General features: G+C 31.2%; 2 protein-coding genes across 2 annotated transcripts in view; both read left to right on the top strand.

Annotated features, from left to right (window-relative positions):
- The window catches only part of LOC143198972 (uncharacterized), a 37,536-nt gene extending 20,678 nt beyond the window's left edge, over positions 1-16,858 (top strand). Inside the window, exons 5-9 of the mRNA XM_076408663.1 lie at positions 4,205-4,506; positions 4,568-4,721; positions 12,006-12,240; positions 12,300-12,504; positions 13,956-16,858. Coding sequence (XP_076264778.1) covers positions 4,205-4,506; positions 4,568-4,721; positions 12,006-12,240; positions 12,300-12,504; positions 13,956-14,187 — 1,128 coding nt within the window. The 3' untranslated portion in view covers positions 14,188-16,858. The remainder of the gene's footprint in view (positions 1-4,204; positions 4,507-4,567; positions 4,722-12,005; positions 12,241-12,299; positions 12,505-13,955) is intronic.
- Positions 16,859-16,978: 120 nt separating this feature from the next.
- Dus1 (Dihydrouridine synthase 1) lies at positions 16,979-18,921 on the top strand. Its single transcript, XM_076408720.1, has 7 exons — positions 16,979-17,287; positions 17,352-17,511; positions 17,564-17,759; positions 17,812-18,060; positions 18,118-18,379; positions 18,488-18,643; positions 18,699-18,921. Exons 1-7 carry the CDS (start codon positions 17,075-17,077, stop codon positions 18,897-18,899), a joined length of 1,437 nt encoding a protein of 478 aa, XP_076264835.1. The 5' UTR covers positions 16,979-17,074; the 3' UTR covers positions 18,900-18,921.
- Positions 18,922-21,392: the final 2,471 nt, after the last annotated feature.

Below are 21,392 nucleotides of genomic sequence, written 5' to 3'. Positions count from 1 at the left end.
AAATTTATATAAAAAACACTAAGAAAAACGATATTTCTTTTTATTTTTTAGGGTAAATGATGTGGCTCGGTGAATGGAGGTAAAACGAAATGAAACAGTGGTGTTTACATTATGTGACCGTTATTTATTGGCTATATAAAAATGTGTGTATTCTTCACAAATGATAAAACGGATGGCAGCGGAGTTACCTGTTGACGAGGCTTGGGCAGTCGATGGTGACACGTCTAAACCAAACGAGGGTTGAGCACTGAAATCGAAATACCCTTCAATAATATCCCAGATAAACGTCTCGGGGTTGCCGCCAGCTATTCGTTGTCGGGTTCTAGTTGGCGCTGCTGGCACCCCGCCTGTGTTCAACATCTGGGATTATATTTTTGGATATTTTGTAGACCGTTATTTCACGATGTAAAATTCGACATGCCTCAAGGTCGCTACAATTTTATCCTTAAGCCATTTTAAGAATATTAATATTTTTTAATAGACATATTTCTCCACAATGGAATAATTTAACCCAAATAACATCGTCACTGAACGTAACAATATGCCGGAGCATCCCGAAGCTCGACAACATAAACTCAACAATTTATTAATAGGGGACCATAAAATGTGCACACAACTTTTATGACTATTGAATTTCAATTCGCGCTCACATAATAATCTGACGGAAGGGTCGATAAAGTTTTAAAAGAAAAATAAACGTCGACAAACTCAGAGTGCCCGACGAAGGAAAAAACTACTGCTATAAGGCTGCTTGTTGTTCGGTTGTTATCTTAGTTCGTCTCAAATTTCAGTAAAAGGCCGAGTTGTCGGAAGTTGACGGAAGTATCCTGAAACTCGAAGTGGGCTGCCAACAGTTTATCATCTATAGATATTTTTTAAAAATAACTTTTTTAAATAGAGTCTTTAAACTTTTTTAAATAAACTCTTTAAACAGTCCAATGTTATGCTATATTAGTATATTTTTAGTTTTTACTCAGTTACTTCTAAAATGGTCCAAATTCAATAGTTTTATCCAGTTAATTTGTATATTCACACATTATAATGATGTATTCAACCTATGATAATAATATTTTTCATGTTTCATGGTTATGCAATTAAGTGATAATGAGTTATTTATTTGTTAAAATTTTTTTGTTATTACAAAAATTAAGGATAGTTAATTACGTACTTATATATAACCTACATTAACTGTGATTAATGTATTTCGAAATACTATTGGCCAAATTAACTACGAAACGGTTTGTCAATATATTAAATATTTAATATAAATTAGTATGTGTTTTTTTTTATAACTGATGAGCAAACAACGAATTAATTTTTTAATTAAAAATCTTTCTTTAACATATTTTTATTTATTGATAATTATATTGTGTTCAGGGCATAATAAAGCATTACATTTTCTAAAGTTGATCAAGCAGGTCTTTATTTATGTTTTTATCGTTCATTTATAAACATACAATTTTATATAGTTTTATCTAATTCTTGTATATTCATTTAATAACTTATAAAATATCCAATTAAATTCATTTAAAAGAAATGTGAATCATACTCTGTTAAATTACCTTAGTTATTATGATTATCATTTTTGTAATCATTTATCTTCTTTAAAAAATCGATTGAAAATTAAACAATATTAATATAACTATTTCACTTATTATCTTGACTAATGGTAATGCTTTAACTCGCATTGTTATTTCTGAGTATTAAGTTATGTTTTAATTCTATATGTACACAGTATTTCCGATATATTTCATAGTATTTGTCTTGAAATGTATAGCTTAAAAATCATTAATTATTATATGACAGTCATTTAATTTACACTATTTGATTTAATTTAATTTACAAGTTAGTATAGTATATAAGTGTTTAACTTAAACTCTAGCTTAAGTACTGTAACTTGATTTTAATTTGGGAAATACTGATGTATTTACCGTGTACTCGTCTTGCTTGTGTATGTATGCAAGTGCGATAAAACCATAGTAAAAAATTAATTTTATTAATTAGCATTGTACTAAGAAAATCTAATGTGATGATGAAGATAAACGAAAATTAGGTATTCCTTAACTTTTTAATATTATAATGTCTAGGCATATTTTCCTGAAAACAACTAAACAAATATATTACCATTAAACCAAAATATCATATATATTATACATAAAATAAATTATCGATTATTGTTATAAATTTCAAATTGTTTTTAATTTATTTGGATCACATCCAAGAATCCTATAATCTAAAAATATTATATCCGTCTCTCGTATCACCAATTTTAATACCCGACAGATAGTTATAAAATCAATTTTTCTCTAGCAGAATGTTGCGGCGCTTTTGGTTTCCCTCTAGACCTCCTGTTAATATTTGATCAGATTTAAATAACAAAGGAAATTCGCATTCTAAAACATTCATGGTGCTTAAGTGGAGTAGACAGGTCAGTTCGTGCTATTTTGTCTCGATGCAGTTTCTGTGACCTTTTCTAGTTTGAAACAAACAATTTATGTCGAATATGTGCAACTATAAAGCTTAGTTCACATTTACCTGATATCAACGTGTTTTGCAAACTGATACGTTAATTAGCACATACTTTAATAGATTGTGATTTATATAATATCTCTTTCTATAAATGTCTCATTATTTACATTTGTTGTATAATTAAAATATCGTCTGCCATAAAATAGAAACTGACATACATATAACCATCATAAGAATGGAATGATTAAGGAAACGTAGTACATAATTTAAGAGATCATGATTCTCATCTAGTTATCTTTTATTTTTTTTATTATTTACATTAGTTTCATCAGTAAAATATCTCTTACTATAAGATTAAAATTGGAACAATATAATTTGTATATATAGTTTATATTGCCTTTAAGATAAAATGAGTGCATTTATATTAATTTCTCAACTTTTAATGCATAACCTGATAGACTATGATTGACATTTTCTTGTTAAATATAGTTTCTCTGTATGCTACATTATTTATATTTGTTTTATTTGTAAAATATCACTAACAAAAATATTAATATTGAAATGTACATAACAATATATGTCTATGTTGCCTTTAAGATAAATCAGCGCATTTATATCAATTTTTCAACATTAGTAAGAACACAATGATTTAATAAACGTTAATTAATGCTTAATTTAATAGATTATTATCACCATTTCCTTGTTAAATATATTTTCTTGAAATATCGCAATATTTACATTTGCTTTATTAGTAAAATATTACTTACCATAAAATTAAAATTGACATATACATAACAATATATATCTATATTGCCTTTAAGATAAAATGAGTGCATTTATATCAATTTATCAACTTTAATAAGGACAGAATGATAAATACGAGCGAACGCTATTCTCATCGTGGAAATAGTTATTTAATAGAACGTAGCTGAGGGTTGAAATATGAAACTTCGGAAGATTAATTTCGATTCGAGAGGAGTTTAAAAACAGTGACGGTTATTCCTTTGAGAGAAGCTTTTCTACTCATTTATTACCGATGAAAAATTTCTTTATAAAAATAAAACTCTTGATACGGTTAATAAGTGTATAAACGTTTTTATTGTTGTTTATTTTGTAGACATGATGAAATGATAATTCATAATTAAGTCCAATAAAACAGACAATGTAAGTTAAAGATGACATCGAATATATTGCCAATTACAGTTGATTTTTACTAAATAATTTGAAAAAATCGTTTTAAATCCGAAGCCGGTTTTTCATTATCATTTTACGATAGAAAAAGATATGATGTGTCGAAACATGTAACCGAATGACTTTATCAAGTTCGATTTAGGTTGCTAGCAGTGGGCTGTGTTGCCAAATGTCTGCAAAATTCTTAAAAACATTGGTGATAAAAATTAGAGGTTATAAACTGGAAAATATTATAAAACCAAAGTTAAATTTGATTGACTGTTTTATTGGAAAGAGTTATATATATTTTAGTGAATATGTAGATTAAGGAAAGATATTCTATTGAACGGTTTTCCATACGATTGTACAAGAACAATTTTGTCCCTTCACATTGATATTATAGTTGAACAATATGTCAGCTCTAATAGCTTAACCAGGTTTTAACATATTTTAAAGGAATATGTCTTTCTGAGTGTCAACTTTTCAATATTAGACTATAGAATAGACAGTGTACTTCCAGTATTCAAGTAACTTGATAATAATAATTTGATTTAAACATTTTCAGGAAGAAACCTACGCGAAACTAAACTTCACTACTCCACCTCCACTTCCGTCCTCTCTGCCGTCAAGCGATGCGGCTTTCCTCGCTGTAGTGGCCGCCCTGGGCTTATTGGCAGCCATAACAGCCGGTTTACTTCTCCACCTTTGCTTTTTCCACATCTACATATCGTTTCTCGGCCTGACCACGTATGAGTACATCCGGCAGCAGCGTCAAACTAACAACCAACCGGCCGTATCTCAAATCGAGATGACCCATTCGGATCCAGATGGTGAAACGGACGCGAGGACCTCGACACTGCGACATAGGTGGGTGGAACGACATTGTTACACCGATTTATTCGTCACGTAACGTGCTGTTGTTTGTCAGACCAGTTAATCTTCAATGCGATGGCAGAACTAGAACCACATTCTTTAGTTGTACGGTTTTAGAGGAGAGTTTCTCCAACTGCAATCCGGAACCCACTCCAACTCCACCAACAACTCCACAGGATTGTCAGATGTGTATCATGGGGAACAATTCGGTAAGTTATCTGTTTTATTGGAGAATATGTATATAAAAATATCAATATATGTTTAACATATAAGCGCATTTCAATTTAAATTGATATATTGACTATACAACGTTTTATAAATTGTATAGAGCGTATAATCAGTAATTTTTATGTATTTATGATCACAGCTAAACATTATCTCGTATGTATTTAAAGTACGAAATACAAAATATTTTTAAGTTGTGTATTTAAGATATAAAATTATAATACAAATTATAAAATATAGTCGGGTGCTAGATTATGTAAATTGGAACTAATATAGCTCAGACTATTTATTAAAAGAAGAATTTCCTTTACTGAACACTAGACTTTTAAATATATAATCTGATAAACATCATATTCTTGGGTAATGAACAAAACATTCACTACTACTACACAGGAATAATTTCATGGTTTTGCAATTTATCTCTAAGGCTTCTTTCAATGTCTTGCAATATATCATGAATTTTTTACAACGTATTTTGTAACTTAGGCGATTGCATGACGCCAATATGGCTCCATTTATTTAATATGACAGGTACACGTTAAATGTTACCAACTTTAAAAGTTCGTCTATTTGGATAAAGGTTATAAAAAGGTTATCATATTACAACGAATTATGAACACTGGTGAAAATAAGTATATTTAAATAACCTATCAATTGTTATACCAACTATTTCCTAAAATGGAATGGAATGATGGATATTTAAAAAAAAATTTTTTTTTTTTTAAATATACTTTGATCTTATAACTTTTTATATTTATTTCATTTAGCATTTAAACTTAATTACATATATAACATAATATTAGCTTTTCAACATTATGACGAATCAAATTATGATTGATTATGATGCTAAATTAATATAAATTACCTTTTAATTAACCATAGTTTGTTCAATAATGTAACGAACACTAATAAACAGATATTGTGTTGTGTAGTTGGATAATATATCGACATATAAATAGATCGAACAACGATATTCCAGCTAGAGTAATATAGTAAAATATGATTGAATATTTTATACCACATCACAATGATATACAGTAATTAGAAGACGCGTTATATACGATATTATTAGGCCTGTCAGATCAATAATACGAGTTAAAAATACACCCATAGTTTTTTCAATTTCTCTTTCCTGTTATCTAAAACATAACAACACATAATAATTAAGTTATTGTCGTACATTAAGTAGAATTAATAGTATAAGTTCACTTCGATTACAATGTATATGTAGTATGATACAATATATTTAGTTATCACCACTGTTTCGGTAATAATTTAACTAATGCCAACTAATATATATTATAAATACAATTATATTTAATAATATGAAGACTATATAATATAATTTAGATCACATAATTTAAAACATACTTTTCTCCAATTATTATAATATTATACAACTATTGAATGAGATGAGAATGGTTCATTTTGGTTTATCAATTGTTCTTTTCGATTTGTATAAATACCAGTTTTTTTTTGCAATAAATCTTTTTTTAGAAAATTATGTGTTTTGCTTTTGGAATGTATAACTATTATATGGTCTAAAATTAACATTATATAGCCTTTGAGCTATATAGGTGTTTTTTTTACGAGGTGTGATATCGAATATGGATATTTATTTCTTCTAACATTTTGTATCCCATCAGTTTTTTATGAGTAAATATTCTACCTTTTTCATATCTATTTTTTCCATAAATATTATAAATATGGTTGGACTTAGATATCCTCTTTATCTTAGTCCTGCCTTTGCCTGATTTCTTATTGTCTGTATCTACAGCATTAGGGCTTGTCCCATATATTTTCAATCACTTTTATCGTTTTATCATTTGAAACTATACCGGATCTTTTGTATCGAATAATAGCTGGCGTGATATTACAGTTATGGGATTCATACATTTACTGAATTCATACATATCTGAATTTGTTTTTCATATATTTTGTGCAAGATTTCGTTTCATTTCTTATTTATTTATTTATTAAACAACTTTTTTTATTTATTATTCTTTAATAATATAAAATATCTAGTGGATTGCTATATATTAGGGGGACGAAGTTTTGTTTTGAACTGAAGAATATATTACATAGTTTCTTGTTCGGTTTTCAATATTATTTCAAATAACAGATATTGATTTTAAGGGCACTCCACATTGTCCTATTTTCTTCTGTGCTTTTATTTCCGTTTCAATAGCCCTGTCGTTTCTCCTGTCTAATCTTCAAGGAAAAGGTTATCGTATACCGAAATATGAATATGTTTAACAATAGAATAAAATATTTTGTATTATATCTTCTCATATTTTCTAAAATATTTGTTATATACGAATCTGATATATCAGGTAAAGAAAATACCATATTTACAATGGATAATTAAAATGTATTTATCTTTTCCCAGGCAATTTCTCCTAACTATTGCTAAACTATTTAGTTAGTAGCTCTATAGCATCTCTAAAATTGACGAAGTGGCAGTCAAATGGGACCAGATATGGTACAGTACGATTTAGTTTATCCAGCATTCTCTTGCGTCTCTAACAGAGTTTGGAAATATTACTCCCAAATGCCCTTTATCTTTTGAGAGTCACTTTCTGTTTCTGTGGAGATTTGTTCGGAGTTTGTAGACATCTCTCGAGCTTTTTAGGTATCTATCTTGGATCGTTATCTCTAAAGTCTTCCGTCCTGTCCATCTTGTCGATAAAGTAGTTCTCATACTTTCTTTTCTTGTTTTTGCATACTCTATCCACCCTTCTTTTGGCTTCCTCGAAATCCGATCTTCTTCCTCTGGTTCTTCTTGCTATATAATTCTTGTATTTTATGTTGCTCTCTTCTATCATTTCTTTATATTCTTCGTCAAACCAGGTTGCTCTTTCTTTTTTCTTTTTTTTTGATTAATTTTATATGGCACCTATCTTTCTTTTCATCTTTTGTATATTTCCCATGGCTTGAAATCGTTCACGAATGGCGACTCGCCTCAGATTCAACTTTTATGCCAATTGTTTTTTCAGTTTGTGCTGAGTTTTCATCCAGTAACTGCTGAAACTCAGCATTTTCAAATGTTTCCGATCTACCAGGACTTTTTTTGCCTTGAACCTTGAAATCACTAGATGTGAATTGTTGAAACCACGTTTCACATGTTCTTATATATGGAACATACACACCGAAAGTTTGTACCGGTAGGCGAAGACTTTTAGTGGCTTTTTTTTTATTAAACAATAAAAATAATTCGTGATAACAGCTCAATTAAAAGTCTCCAGACTACCCTAGTAAAACACATTTTTTTGTAGGTGATACACTGATTATAGCGACCCTTTAAATTTTCGATACCATTTTTGTAGTACGATTTATAGTACGACCTCTTCATTCGACGAAAATTTCTTCCCAGCGAGCATTCTTTTGATATCTGAGAACAGGAAATAGTCATTAGGGGCCAGATCCAGAGCATACGGTGGATGAGTAAGAAATTTGAATCCCAATTAATGGATTTTGCCATCGTTTCCACTGACTTGTGACACGGTGCATTGTCTTGATAAAGCAGTACTTTCTTTCGCTTCAAATGCGACCGTTTTTCGGCGATTTCGTCCTTTAGACGGTCCAATAACGCTATGTAATAGTCGCTGTTAATGGTCCTTCCTTTTTAAAGGTAGTCAATGAAAATTATTCAATGCGCATCCCTAAATATATACGCCATAACTTACACAAATGCTTTGGAGCGAGTTTATCGTGTGCAATCCACTCAGATGACTGTCGATTGGGCTTCGGAGTAAAATGATGGAGCCATGTTTCATCCATTGTCACATACCGACGCAAAAACTCGGGTTTATTACGCTTGATCACCTTCAAACACTGCTCTGATTCATGTACTTGTCAGTGTTTTTGGTCAAAAGTGAGCTCGCGCGGCACCCATTTTGCACAAAGCTTTCTCATACCCAAATATTCGTGATTGATATGATGTACACGTTCAGTCGACATCTTTAGAGTGTCTACAATTTCATTCCAATTCAATTTACGGTCATTCAATATCATTTTGTGGATTTTTTTAAATGTTTTAACCTGTTTCAGGCGTCCACTGCGTTCACCGTTTTCGGTGCTCATTTTACCACGTCTAAACGGAGCATACCAATCCTTGATGGTTGATTTTCCTGGGGCAGTGTCCGGAAACTCGGCATCAAGCCAAGTTCTCGCTTCAACTGTATTTTTTCCTTCAAAAAGCAATATTTTATCAACATGCGAAATTCCTTTTTATCCATTTTTCACAATCTTTTGAGGGTTAGAGCTAACTAAAAACATATGGATTTAATTCTAGTAGCCCCATCTATGTGTCAGGCCGGGAACTTTTCCATTGACCAGTTTTCTGTAGATCTATAACGCTGTTAATATCAGTGGAATAAAATGACATGAAATGTATGAAATCATAACATATTATATTTATGGCTGGTGATATCTATTATGAGAACTAGAAAGTAACTATCGACATCACAATTACAGAATTATTTCCATAAACTGACTATTAGTCTCAACATCCTACCTGATATTACGTTAATAATGACCTAATATAACACAGATGTCGTCAAAGTTGTGGTAAAACATCAATAATTAGATGCATGTTAATCGAAACTACCCCCTAAAACTCCACTAAGAAAATCGCTGTTTACTTAAAGTCGAAGCGGCGTCAGCTCACATGGCCCATATCGTTATTGTTTCTATAAATAATCTGATTTTCATTGCCGAAGCATATCCATTTACAGTCGGCCCACTTCCATGTGAAATATGGCCGGCCGATTACGATGTAATAAGAAAATTTATGATAATGGCTTTCGAGATGGGGGCATAAATTATCGCTATAATTAGAAATCGAACGGATTGATTTATGTAATTAGGATCCATTGAATTTCAGCGACATAAATGACATAATGGCGGTGAGGGTTACGTACGGCATCTGGATACTTGGAATTAATTAAAGTTTCATTGCGCTTCCGTTGTGATTTTAATTGAAAATTTTATTAAAAATATATTAGTTTATGGTATAGTCGAAATGTTATGAGAAATTAACGGAACTATAACAGATAAAGAAGTATGCTGGTCACCGGATCACCAGGGTTATCAGCTGGTTTCTTTTTGATGATTATATTGATACTATACTTTCAAATATTAAATGTTTGACTTTATCACAGTTAAACTCACATATAATTTTAAATGTGTGGAATTACAAAGCTCTACAATTAAGCTTACAATGATCTAAGGTAGGATGGAGGAACTAGGAAACATCCATGTTTTGAACAACACCCTCAGTTCGGGGACACATTATAGATCTGGATGTAAGACCATCAAAGAACTGAATGAACAACCATGAAAGAACTGAACCATTATCTCAGTTGTGGAGGACACCAAAATTTGGAAAACCTTTCTATACAGGTTATACCGTAAACATTTGTTTAAAACAGTGCTATTCGGAAGATCATCAGACGTCCTAGTAGACGAAGGTACAGGGAATAGACCTTAACAGTTAAAATAAGCGATTAGTGAAATTTACGATAATTATAGCCTTAAGAGGAATAATGAGATTGATCAACAGTAAAAATTATTTTGAATAGACAACACAAAACTACAGGGCCAAAACTGACAGCAGCCTCATATGAAAGATACATGGAACTGTTGAAAGACACATAATAATCAAATAATAGTAGTTATAATTAAGGCATAAAAATGCTAATCATACTCAATGTCAGACACAAAAATGCCATCATAAACAAACCATATAAACAAACAATCGGTTTATAGAAATTAGCCAATTAAACGCCTTTGTAGGTAACTTCAAACGAACCAATCAAAAAAGTGGTCTTAAAGCCAGCGTTGGTTGATCCACGTAAAACATTTTCTCGGTTTTTAAGTAAGCTATTAAGTATATTATCTAACGTATATTTTAACTAAAGGCTCTGTATATAACAAGTCAATACATATCTAACCTTCAAAAGAGGCGTGTCTAAATTTGACAGCTTTCGGATCATTAGTTTGTGAATTATAGCATTTTAAGTGACGCGAACTTCGAGTTTCCAAATACTACCTCAGGAAAATCAAACATCAAGGATTGGTATGCTAAGTTTAGACGTGGTGAAATGAGCACCGAAGACGGTGAACGCAGTGGACGCCCAGAAGAGGTTGTTACCGACGAAAACATTTAAAAAATCCAGAAAATGATTTTGAATGACCGTAAATTGAAACTGAATGAAATAACAAACACTCCTGTGTGCAAAGTGGGTGACGCGCGAGCTCAGTTTTGACCAAAAACAACGACGAGTTGATGATTCGGAGCAGTGTTGAGCACACGATGAACCCGCTCCAAAGCGTGGGAAAACGCCACAAAATAGTCGGCTAGCAAGGTTATGGCGTCTGTATTTTGGGATGCGCATGGAATAATTTTCACTGACCACCTTGAAAAAGGAAGGACCATCAACAACGACTATTACATAGCGTTATTGGACCGTTTGAAGGACGAAATCGCCGAAAAACGACCGCATTTGAAGAAAAAGAAAGTGCTGCTTCACCAAAATAATGCACCGTGTCAAAAATCCATGGATTGGGCTTCGAATTGCTCAACCATCGTAGTCTCCAGATCTAGACCCCAGCGACTATTTCCTGTTCTCATTTTCATCTCATCAAGAATGCTCGCTGGGAAGAAATTCTCGTCGAATGAAGAGGTGATCGACGAAACTGAAGCCTATTTTGAAGTAAAGGACAAATCGTACTACAAAAATGGTATCGAGAAGTTGGAGGGTCGCTATAATCAGTGTATCACCCTTGAAGGGAATCTTGTTGAATAAAAAAAACTAATTTTGCCAAAAAATGTGTTTCACTATGGTAGGCCGGGGACCTGTTACATTTGTATGAAATATAAATCCTGGTAAAGTATTAAATGGCCAGTGTCGAGAAATTATCTTCACTGTTTAACACAAATTCTAATCGCTGTTTGCAAATAGTGTCCGTTAGTTTTAATCGGTATTCAACATTTTTATTAACAAAACAAATTTCCGAACTCACCAATAAAAATGCCGATTCTCTGTAAACTGTTGATGACAATGATATTTTGTATAGGAAAGCAAAATTGTTGTTTTTACTATTTTTCTCACATTTATTCCATGTTTTCTCATTATATAAACCTCCCTTGGACTCTCACAGATATTTTAAAACCAAAATTAGTCAAATCAGTTTAGTCATTCTCGAGTTTTAGCGAGGCAAACGAACAGCAATGAATTTAAGACTAATTTGAGTATATGTCGTAGGTCGCACCGGAGGTAAAAGTACCGCCGAAAAAATCACGCAAAAGATGGAACTGCTGCGTGTCAGTACCCGATAGTCCTGACGATAACCACAGTCCGTCGGAGCCTCGTTGCCTCATATCGTTGTGCAAACACAAAGTCAAATGCAAAAAACTTCCTCCTACGTTAGACGGGAGACCCCACAGAACCCACGGGCATTGGTCCAGCGCCAAACTCCGTCTGTTATTTAGAGTATTAGGTAAATAAGCGAGCTGTGCTTCTTGTTCTCATTTTTAATCGAAAAGTTCTCGTTAACAGGTAGTTTAGGTCAAAATAAACGACGAAACCAACAGCCCAACCAAGGTCAACCGCCAAAATCTAATCAAGTTGGTCCTACAACGGACCCTGTGTCCAATTCGCCCGTCCCAGTACAGACTGTTAGCAACTTGGTACCAGTTCCCTGCTACCCGGATGCCCCTCGTAGAGCCAACACTCTACCCGCACTGCAACCTCCCCCCAGAAGGTAGTTTTTGTTGTATTACACCAAGTATTAGGTTGACAAGAAAGCGATTGCAGTTATTCCTTACGGATGAGTAGATTTTTTTTATAATACGAACACTTTTATGGTCCAAACATGAATTATGATATGATAAAAAACTGCGATATAGAGTATATATTTAAAGCCCCTCTGGTATAAATGTAAAGACTACAAAATTGATCTGATTCTTCGAAACCACGTTTTTGCTCAACCCGAAGGTTTAATTTTATGAAATAACAATAATATTTCAAAAATCTTTCGGTTGTACAGCATTAAACTTATGGTGACTCTCATTTTTGTGAATATAGTTGCTTGGTAAAAAACAAAATCAAAATGTGAATTAAATTTAAAAGATTCTTGTAGGAAAATCATGTTAATGGTCTGCCATTCAGTAAAGTGTAAAAAGAACTACACTGGTTAGTTGGACGATACTCCCAAGGTCCTTTTGACGATACTAGGTCTCTTTGACCTAATATCAAAGAAATTGGTTTATCGCTAAATTATAAAGCCTATTCAGACTTATTGGGACTAATGTCTTCAATAATTTTGCAGACGTTTGACAACCAAGCGAATTTTGTAGGCTGATTCGGTTAGATGTTCAAACGTATAAGAGGGTATAGACTCTTTATAGTCCTTCCAACAAAACAGCCAATGCATGTCATCAAAATTTATCATGCAATGTTGCCGCACCAAATTTGTTTCCGTTTATTTTGTCTCTTAAAACAAAATAATAATGTAAATAAAATAATGAAACAAAAATAACATATAAAACATAAAACTAACTTAAACTTAATTAAACTTAAAACTATAGTTATCGGTTAGGGTTGTTTTATTATATTTACATTAAGATATGACAACCGTGTCGATCAGTACCAACAGATATCTGATTTTATAGACCGATTTGGTTACATTCTTGTTTTTTTTAACTAGAATAATGCTAATTAGTAAAATGAGAAAGTAAAATGCTCCGAGTTTAAAAAGGATTTTACGTTTTTATAAACTGAATTTTGTAATACGTTCGACGGTGTTAATGATGTGCATTGGCTGTTTTATTGGAAGGACTATTTCTTAAAATAAATTATAAATATTATTTTACGTTGCTTACGTTTTTTTTGTTAATTTTTAAAAACGAACATCATTGCGGCTAATCTCTGTAATAATATACATGATGTTTCATAAAATGTATTTTACGATTTACATAAAAACATTTATTTATACGACTTATAGAAAAGTCGACACAAAACTTGACTTTAGTGGACTATGATTGGTTTGAAGTTTGAAGGATGACTTTCGTTGACATTTTAGGTTATGTTTTATCTCTATGATACGTTCTATTCGTTTAATAATCTATAATAGACCAGAAACCACCTTCTTGTCAACCAAATGACGTACGTAATTAATATTAACAGTGTATGAGTTTATTATTATGAATTTAGGGGCATTATAAGTGATACAGAACTAGTCAACGCCTTAAGTATGCTCCAGCAACAGCAACAGCGCTGCGGCAGACGGCCGTCGTACAGACGAAGACGTCGCAGCGTGGTACACCGTCCCAAGACGCCCGCCCTGTCGCCCATTCGCGAGAGCGGACTCAGCAATCCCGCCTCCCCATCGAGACAGACGTGTACAGTGTCCGCCATTACCGGTTCGTGCACAAGGACGAGCTAGAAACAAATCATCCGACAGACTGTACGGATTCCTAAAGAGTATTTACAGCCTTACCGAGATATAATGAGATATGATTTGTTAATGAATACGCAAATTATATTTTATAAACAAAAGACTATGATATTGCGCAATACTTTGTACAAACTTATATTGTTGGCTTTCTGTGCAACTTTTTGTTTATATCCTGCTAATTTAAGATATGGCGATCGTATTTTTGTATTTGAAAACATTTTCCTGATAAAACACAACACATCGTTTGTATTACTGTCAATTAGCTAAAGACCAAAGCAGTTGACTTATTGATATTAACGAAACAAGATACAAATTCTCTATAATATATTGCTTATTTAAAAAAAGTTATAGCTAGATATAAAAGTGGAAGATACAAATAAATGACCAAATAATTATTATAGACATATTTTTCATATTTAATTCGCACATGTTAATACAGGCTAATTGACAGAACGCGTTACGAGGGTGATTCAATAATTACGAATGTTTGGGTTGGTTTTGTGGATTTCATGAGGGGGTAGTTTCGACGTAAACATCCACAATTTGGCAACAAACAATTCAATGAACATACTAGTATGGTAGAATACTAAATGCTTCCTTTGACAATTAAAAAAATGATCATAATATTCTCTACTTAAAAAAATCGTCCTTTGTAAGAGATTCATTAGAAGAAACCGGTTAATCTTATTAAAAAAATGTATTATTCAATAAAAAAGACTGTCATATTAGTTGTTACTACATAACAGTCACATACATTTATTTTCACAACGCCATCTATCTTAAAACATAGATACTTATTGATCCACCCTCATAAACTTTTTAATAAATTGTTTTATCGATCGAACTCCGGCTAGGTAAATATTTTTTCCACTAATATTAACTCACGTGGATTCGGCAAGAGACCAATAACCTTTCGATGCTCGATTGTTTCGATTGTAAAGCGGTAACAATGCGTACACAACGTGTCGTTCCCATATTCGCCCATTTTCGTTTCGAAAGCTCCCGGGGCACGTTTCACTACAAATAATATTCTATCGAAATATTACAATGGGTAGCTGTTCGGAAATTACAGTCAGGATCAAACGTTTCTCTTTATAGTTGAACCAGTCGATGTTCGGAAGTCGTTCCGATTTAACCTGTTTTAAATTATTTAAGACAATTAATTTTAAGGATGAAAACAAAGAAAATATATGCTTTAAATACGGTGCTCCTTATATAAAAACCTGCTGTATATACAACCATATATACGTGCAATATACTTCAGCGATGCCCTTAAAATAAGTGGTTGTATTGAAAGTGGTTTATAATAGTCGTTATATATCGTCGCTATGATATTTTTGCATTTACACGAAAATAAAATGTTTTTAATACCTGTTTGGGAATATCGTAAGAACAACTTTTGATACAAACACTGGAAATTTTATATACATCTGTCAAAAACCTTTAAATTTTATTGAAACTTGTCACGGTAGAAACCCGATTAACTGAATCATTGAAGCAGTATATTATGTGTTAATATTAAAAAAAACCTGAACAGTCAACAAATATGTCTAAATGTATGATTGAGTTATTCACATTTTTTTGACAATATTAAAAGCACTAACTTTAATACTGATAGAAAAATTTAACTAGTGGTTTATTTAACGTCAAACGGGCAAGGATAATGTGATGTTCTGAGTTTGAGTTGTCAAATTTTGGGCTACTAAAAAATTACTTGCCCTTTAAAATAATCAAATTATCTATAAAAATAGAAACCCTTCCGGCAATCAAATGTATTCTTTAAAATCCTATACATATGACAACTAAACCTAAAATGTACATAAAACATATGTGCACATTCACAATTCTTTATTATAATATCAGGACCTCACTTTTCTTGTCCATTTTAAGTGAAGTATTAATGACACTATTATTTATTAAATAATTTGTTATCTGTTTGTCGTCTAAAAAGGTATTTCAATATTTGTTTTGTGAATATACTGATTAAACAACTCTAAAGAGTAAGAAAATAGACATAATTTTATGATATGGGGATTAAAATGTTTAAACTTGTTACAAATCGAAGATAATCGAGGCTCTGCTCTACTTGTTTCTAAATCTAATCTTTCTATTTTTTTTACTTTAATTAATTCCTAATGGATCTAAACCGATAATAACAATAATGAAAATAAAGAAATTATTTATTTACAGGCTTCATTAAGTTATTAATCTTTTCCTCTATAAATCATCTAGTACAAAAACTTCCTAACTAGGAATTACCCAATAGTTATGTCACTCTAGAAACAAATACATTTGCTATTACAATGATTGTTAAATATATTTTGTATGTAAGTATTTATATGTGGTTTGTTCGATATTTACTAATTGTTTTAATAATCATTGTTATAATATAATCATGTTTAAAAAGAGTTAGTCAGTTTCGGCATGAATTTATAAATATTTATGCTGCGTTTCTACATTTAAGATTTAAGTAATTAGTGTTAATATAATTAATGTTCGGTCCCTGATTGATTGTATATAGTCAGCCGCTAAATGTGAATTTTTCTAAAACATTTTAATAAACGTCATTTGCAATTATTATCAAATTATTTTAAAATATATTGTTTATATTGTGTGCAACATGTTGTTATATGATATTAAAAGTATTATATTTCTAAAATAATAGTTTAATTTAACATTTTCTCAATTCACACAGATAACTTTAAACATAATGTTAACGTTGGCAACTAGAAATACTCAGATTTACCAACGCTCACACAGTCACATGCTAGATTTACAGGTTATGTTTACCTTTGACGTATATATTTTTCATTTCTTTGACTTCAAGTAACATAAGGCTCTTTATGAATAACACTAAAATACTTTTGCAAAAACTATGGAATTTTGGAAGAATACTCTAGGTGCTCCTGTAAAAATAGTGGCTCCTATGGTTGATGCCAGCGAACTAGCTTGGCGTCTTCTGAGCAGAAAATATGGGGCTCAACTTTGCTATACTCCTATGTTACATAGTGCTCTATTTTCAAGAGACCCAAAATATCGAAATGAAGCTCTAGCTTCTTGTGAAGAGGATAAGCCATTAATTGTTCAGGTTTGAAAAATATATATAAGTTGTAATCATAATAACCTTTTAATGCAACAAACATTTATTGTAGTTTTGTGGAAATGATCCACAAATAATGCTGGAGGCTGCACTTCTGGCGCAAGATTATTGCTTAGCGATTGACATAAATCTAGGATGTCCTCAAGCTATAGCAAAAAGAGGCCATTATGGAGCCTTTTTACAAGACGAATGGCCACTTTTAAAAGAAATAGGCATACATTATTTTTAGTCCCAATTTACTTTTCGTAACACATCTGTTTTCAGTTAGTTTGTTAAGTAAACATTTAAAGATTCCTGTTACATGTAAAGTGAGGAGATTTGAGACAAAGGAAAAAACCATAGAATATGCAAAATTATTAGAGGATGCTGGTTGTTCTATATTAACAGTTCATGGAAGAACTCGAGAACAAAAGGGTCCATTGACTGGTTTGGCTGATTGGTCTTATGTCAAAGCTGTGAGGTAAAGCAAACATTTAATGCAAAATTTAATAATATATTGATTGAATTTATAGAGATGCAGTTAATATACCTGTTATTTCAAATGGTAATATACAAAATATGCAAGATTTAGAAAGATGTTTGATGGAAACTGGTGCTGTTGGTGTTATGGTAGCCGAAGGTAATTTATACAACCCAGCATTATTTATGTATCAAAATCCTCCAGCTTGGGAACCAGCTCAAGAATATCTTGAACTAGTGCAGCAATACCCTTGTCCAAATAGCTATGTTCGAGGCCATCTATTTAAGTTATTTCATCATGTGTTTGTATAGGGAATTTTTATATTCATTCTTGAATTATATTAAACTAAATCTTACAGGTTATCATTACCATTAAATAATCACCTAAGAATTGAGTTGGGTGCTGCAAATACATTAGATCAATTTAAAAATATTGTAAATAAAATTAAGTGCCTGTATGAACCATACCATAGAGGAGACAAAAATTGGGAATTTACTGTTGAACCAGAAACTTATAATCTAGTGTTACCCCCTTGGTTATGTCAACCTTATGTTAGAGAAACTCCAGAAAATCATGTTAAAAAGATAGAAGATAAAATAAAAGAAGCAGAGAAGCGTTTGGTTAGTTCGTTCTGTAGTTTGATATTTTTCCAATTAATGCGATAATATAAGAAGTTCTTTCTCAATTAATTGATAATATTGTTACTTGATCAAATTATTTTGTTGCAGAATGAAGGCACAAAAAGAAATTACGAAGATAATGAAGGTAATCCTATAAGTAGGAAACAGATGAAAAAACTAAGGAGAATAAATAGAAGGCCTGAAAAACCGGAAAACTCACACATTAGGTCATTAGAAAAATGTTCGAAGTGTGAAAATCCACTGGTAAATATACATATTGAAGATTCTTGTTGGGTTTCGGGTAACTTATTGTTTTTAGGGTTCGAAATGTGGATTTTACCTATGTAAAAAATGCTGTAGGGATAAATGTTTCACTGAAAATTTAGACTGTGAAGGACATAGAATCTTAGTTAAAACTAGAAGAGAAATGGCAGTTAGATACTCACAAAACAAGGACAAAACCAAAGCAAAAACAATAAATGACGGGAAAAAATTAACAACTGTAAAATGTGAATTATGACAATAAAACTTCACAGATATTGTATTTATTATATATATATAACTTGAAATAACTTTTCCATTATTCATTAACATCACATTTTTTAACAATATAACAATCAAATTAAGCTTAAAACTGTCATTTAAAAATCATTTATAAAATTAGGTGAAGTAAATACTAATTTAATAATCCATCTATCATTTAATAAAACAAGGGATTTTTAAAATTCAGTTACATTATGTGAAAACATGAAATATATTTTTTAATATTCACTGGTAACACAGAAACACTCATAAAAACAATATTTGAAGGTTGCAAAGGATTTCAAGAATACTATTTTTTCTTCCAACCGAAAATTGACTTATTACTGGTTGCAGTAATAAAATCACTTTAAAAAAATTGTCAATTTTTTTGTATTGGTCTCATATCAAACTTCAATGTTGCCATTTGGATTTTTGATTGTCATAGTAACGGCTAGCTTGGATTAAAGTTGATAATGGTTTTTTTTAATATATAACTACAATTAAAAGTGCTTATTTATTTATTTGCCCTAAAAATGTGACTAGAATTGTTTCTTTGAATAAAATTTAACAAATGTATTTGTATAACCAATACGGTAAAATATCTACTTTATATAACTAGATAAATAAGATTCAATCAGATAAAGAGTTAACATAAAATAATGGGTTAAAACGAGTCATACCTTTAGTTTGATATGTTAATTGCATGGTAGCTGTTCAAAGTAGAAATATTTTCTTTATTTGAATAATATGTATGGTTTATTGACGTTTTTTACTTACGCATAAAATTAATCGGTTAGTTAGCATATTATGTAAGAAAGGTTTTCGAACTAACTCATAAATCTTTAAATGTACTGACATATGGTAAATAAGTCTTGACGATGGTATTTTTATATCGCCAATCATTCGAACAGATATTTTGTAGTACTTTGTAGGAAAAAAAAGAGCAAAACAAATTTATTGAATAGCCGAGGGAAATACCTTTATTGTGTATGTAGTTATTTTTGTGCATGTTTAATTTTAAAAGCCTTATTACTAAGATTATTTAGTGCTTTTAATTTAACTTAAGTTCGTAACATTTAATGTCTAAAGCAAAAGAAAATTAAAACTATTAGTGATAACGTTAAAATATTGAGTGAAGCAGAAATAACTCATTAGTGACACTACAATGGTAAACCGTCTTCGTTAAAACTGTCTCTTTCGGATGATAGGACAATTATACAAGGGGTCTGACAAATCTCAACAAGTTATAAGAATTCTTGGAATCGAGTAAAAACCACACCTATTCTCTTGGTTACCTGACATGCCTTTTTGTCCTTCGAGTTAAGCATCTATTTTCTATGGTTCGTGATTTTATACAGAGCTCTTTGTTACCTGAGATCATAATGTATTGGACTGTCTCTGTGAAGTACTCTCTATTATCAGAAATTGACCGTTTTAAATGACTTTTAGTGTACTTGATTTAATGACACTGACAATTATTTTGCACTTAGTTGATTTTGAAGGTTATACGTCACTTATAAATCAATCTTTGTGATCGAAAACCCAAATCGGTTTCTTTTGTCACAGTTTTTTGGATATTACAAATGCTGACATTTTTCTAAAATATATTTCTGTATCTTTGTAGGCGTGGCTTAGAGTCGATTTTAGGAAGTTATTAAACTTCGTAAAATTAGCTTTAAACGTAGGTGTAATATTAAAATGATTCTGTTTTATGTCAAAGTCTAACAGAAAGATCTAATTCAACTAATTAGTGGTGGTTTAAGTCCATGTTTTTTTTAAATGAAATATGGGATAGTTTAATTTATAATTGGATTATAAAACCGAGACCATGAATTATTAATAATTAAACGGCAGCAATTTTTAACGTTAACTTATTTAAATCGATCATAAATGTAATAGGCGCCACGTATTTATTTATCTTTCAGTTTGTTTATAAATTTTAATTAATGATGGAATTCGATTTAAATGAAACCATTTGATATAGGTTTGTTTTCGTTACTAATGACGAAAATACTTTGTTTTGGTTCTCTATGTTTGTTATGCTACGTTATACTGGGTGGATTATATTACGGCTTTATGTAAAATTAGTGCGAATATTAGATTGAAGTAAAACTTTTGACATTTTATTTCGGTAGCATTTATAATACTTATCACTATATAGTATAAAACAAAGTCGCCTTTTCTGTCCCTATATCCCTATGTGCGCTTAAATCTTTAAAACTACGCAACGGATTTTGATGCGGTTTTTTTTCAATAGATAGAGTGATTCAAGAGGAAGGTTTATATGTATAATACATGCATAATATACTAAGGCAACATTGCTAATTTTAGAGGTTTCTAACGTGATGTCGTAAATTAACCTATTTTTTTAGGCTTATTTAGCAATTAGCAAAAACGCTGCCTAACCCTACGAGTTAGATCAAATTAATGTACTACAGTATTGTACACCATAAAAAGGTCTACAAAAAAGTCCGCGATGGTATATGTTTAT

The sequence above is a fragment of the Rhynchophorus ferrugineus genome, unplaced genomic scaffold (genome assembly GCF_030347505.1).
Source record: "Rhynchophorus ferrugineus isolate W39M unplaced genomic scaffold, kcgeb_rfMv2 rfM6, whole genome shotgun sequence".
Classification (NCBI taxonomy): Eukaryota; Metazoa; Arthropoda; class Insecta; order Coleoptera; family Curculionidae; genus Rhynchophorus; species Rhynchophorus ferrugineus.
The sequence above is the reverse complement of the archived record's forward strand: the minus strand, read 5'-3'. Positions and strand labels throughout refer to the sequence as shown.

Excerpts from the sequence above, each read along its gene's own strand:
- Dus1 (XM_076408720.1), top strand. The coding sequence starts at position 17,075 with ATGGAATTTTGGAAGAATACTCTAGGTGCTCCTGTAAAAATAGTGGCT. Across the intron at positions 17,512-17,563 it reads GCCACTTTTAAAAGAAATAG|TTAGTTTGTTAAGTAAACAT; the intron begins GCATACATTATT and ends ATCTGTTTTCAG. Across the intron at positions 18,380-18,487 it reads AAGAAGCAGAGAAGCGTTTG|AATGAAGGCACAAAAAGAAA; the intron begins GTTAGTTCGTTC and ends ATTTTGTTGCAG.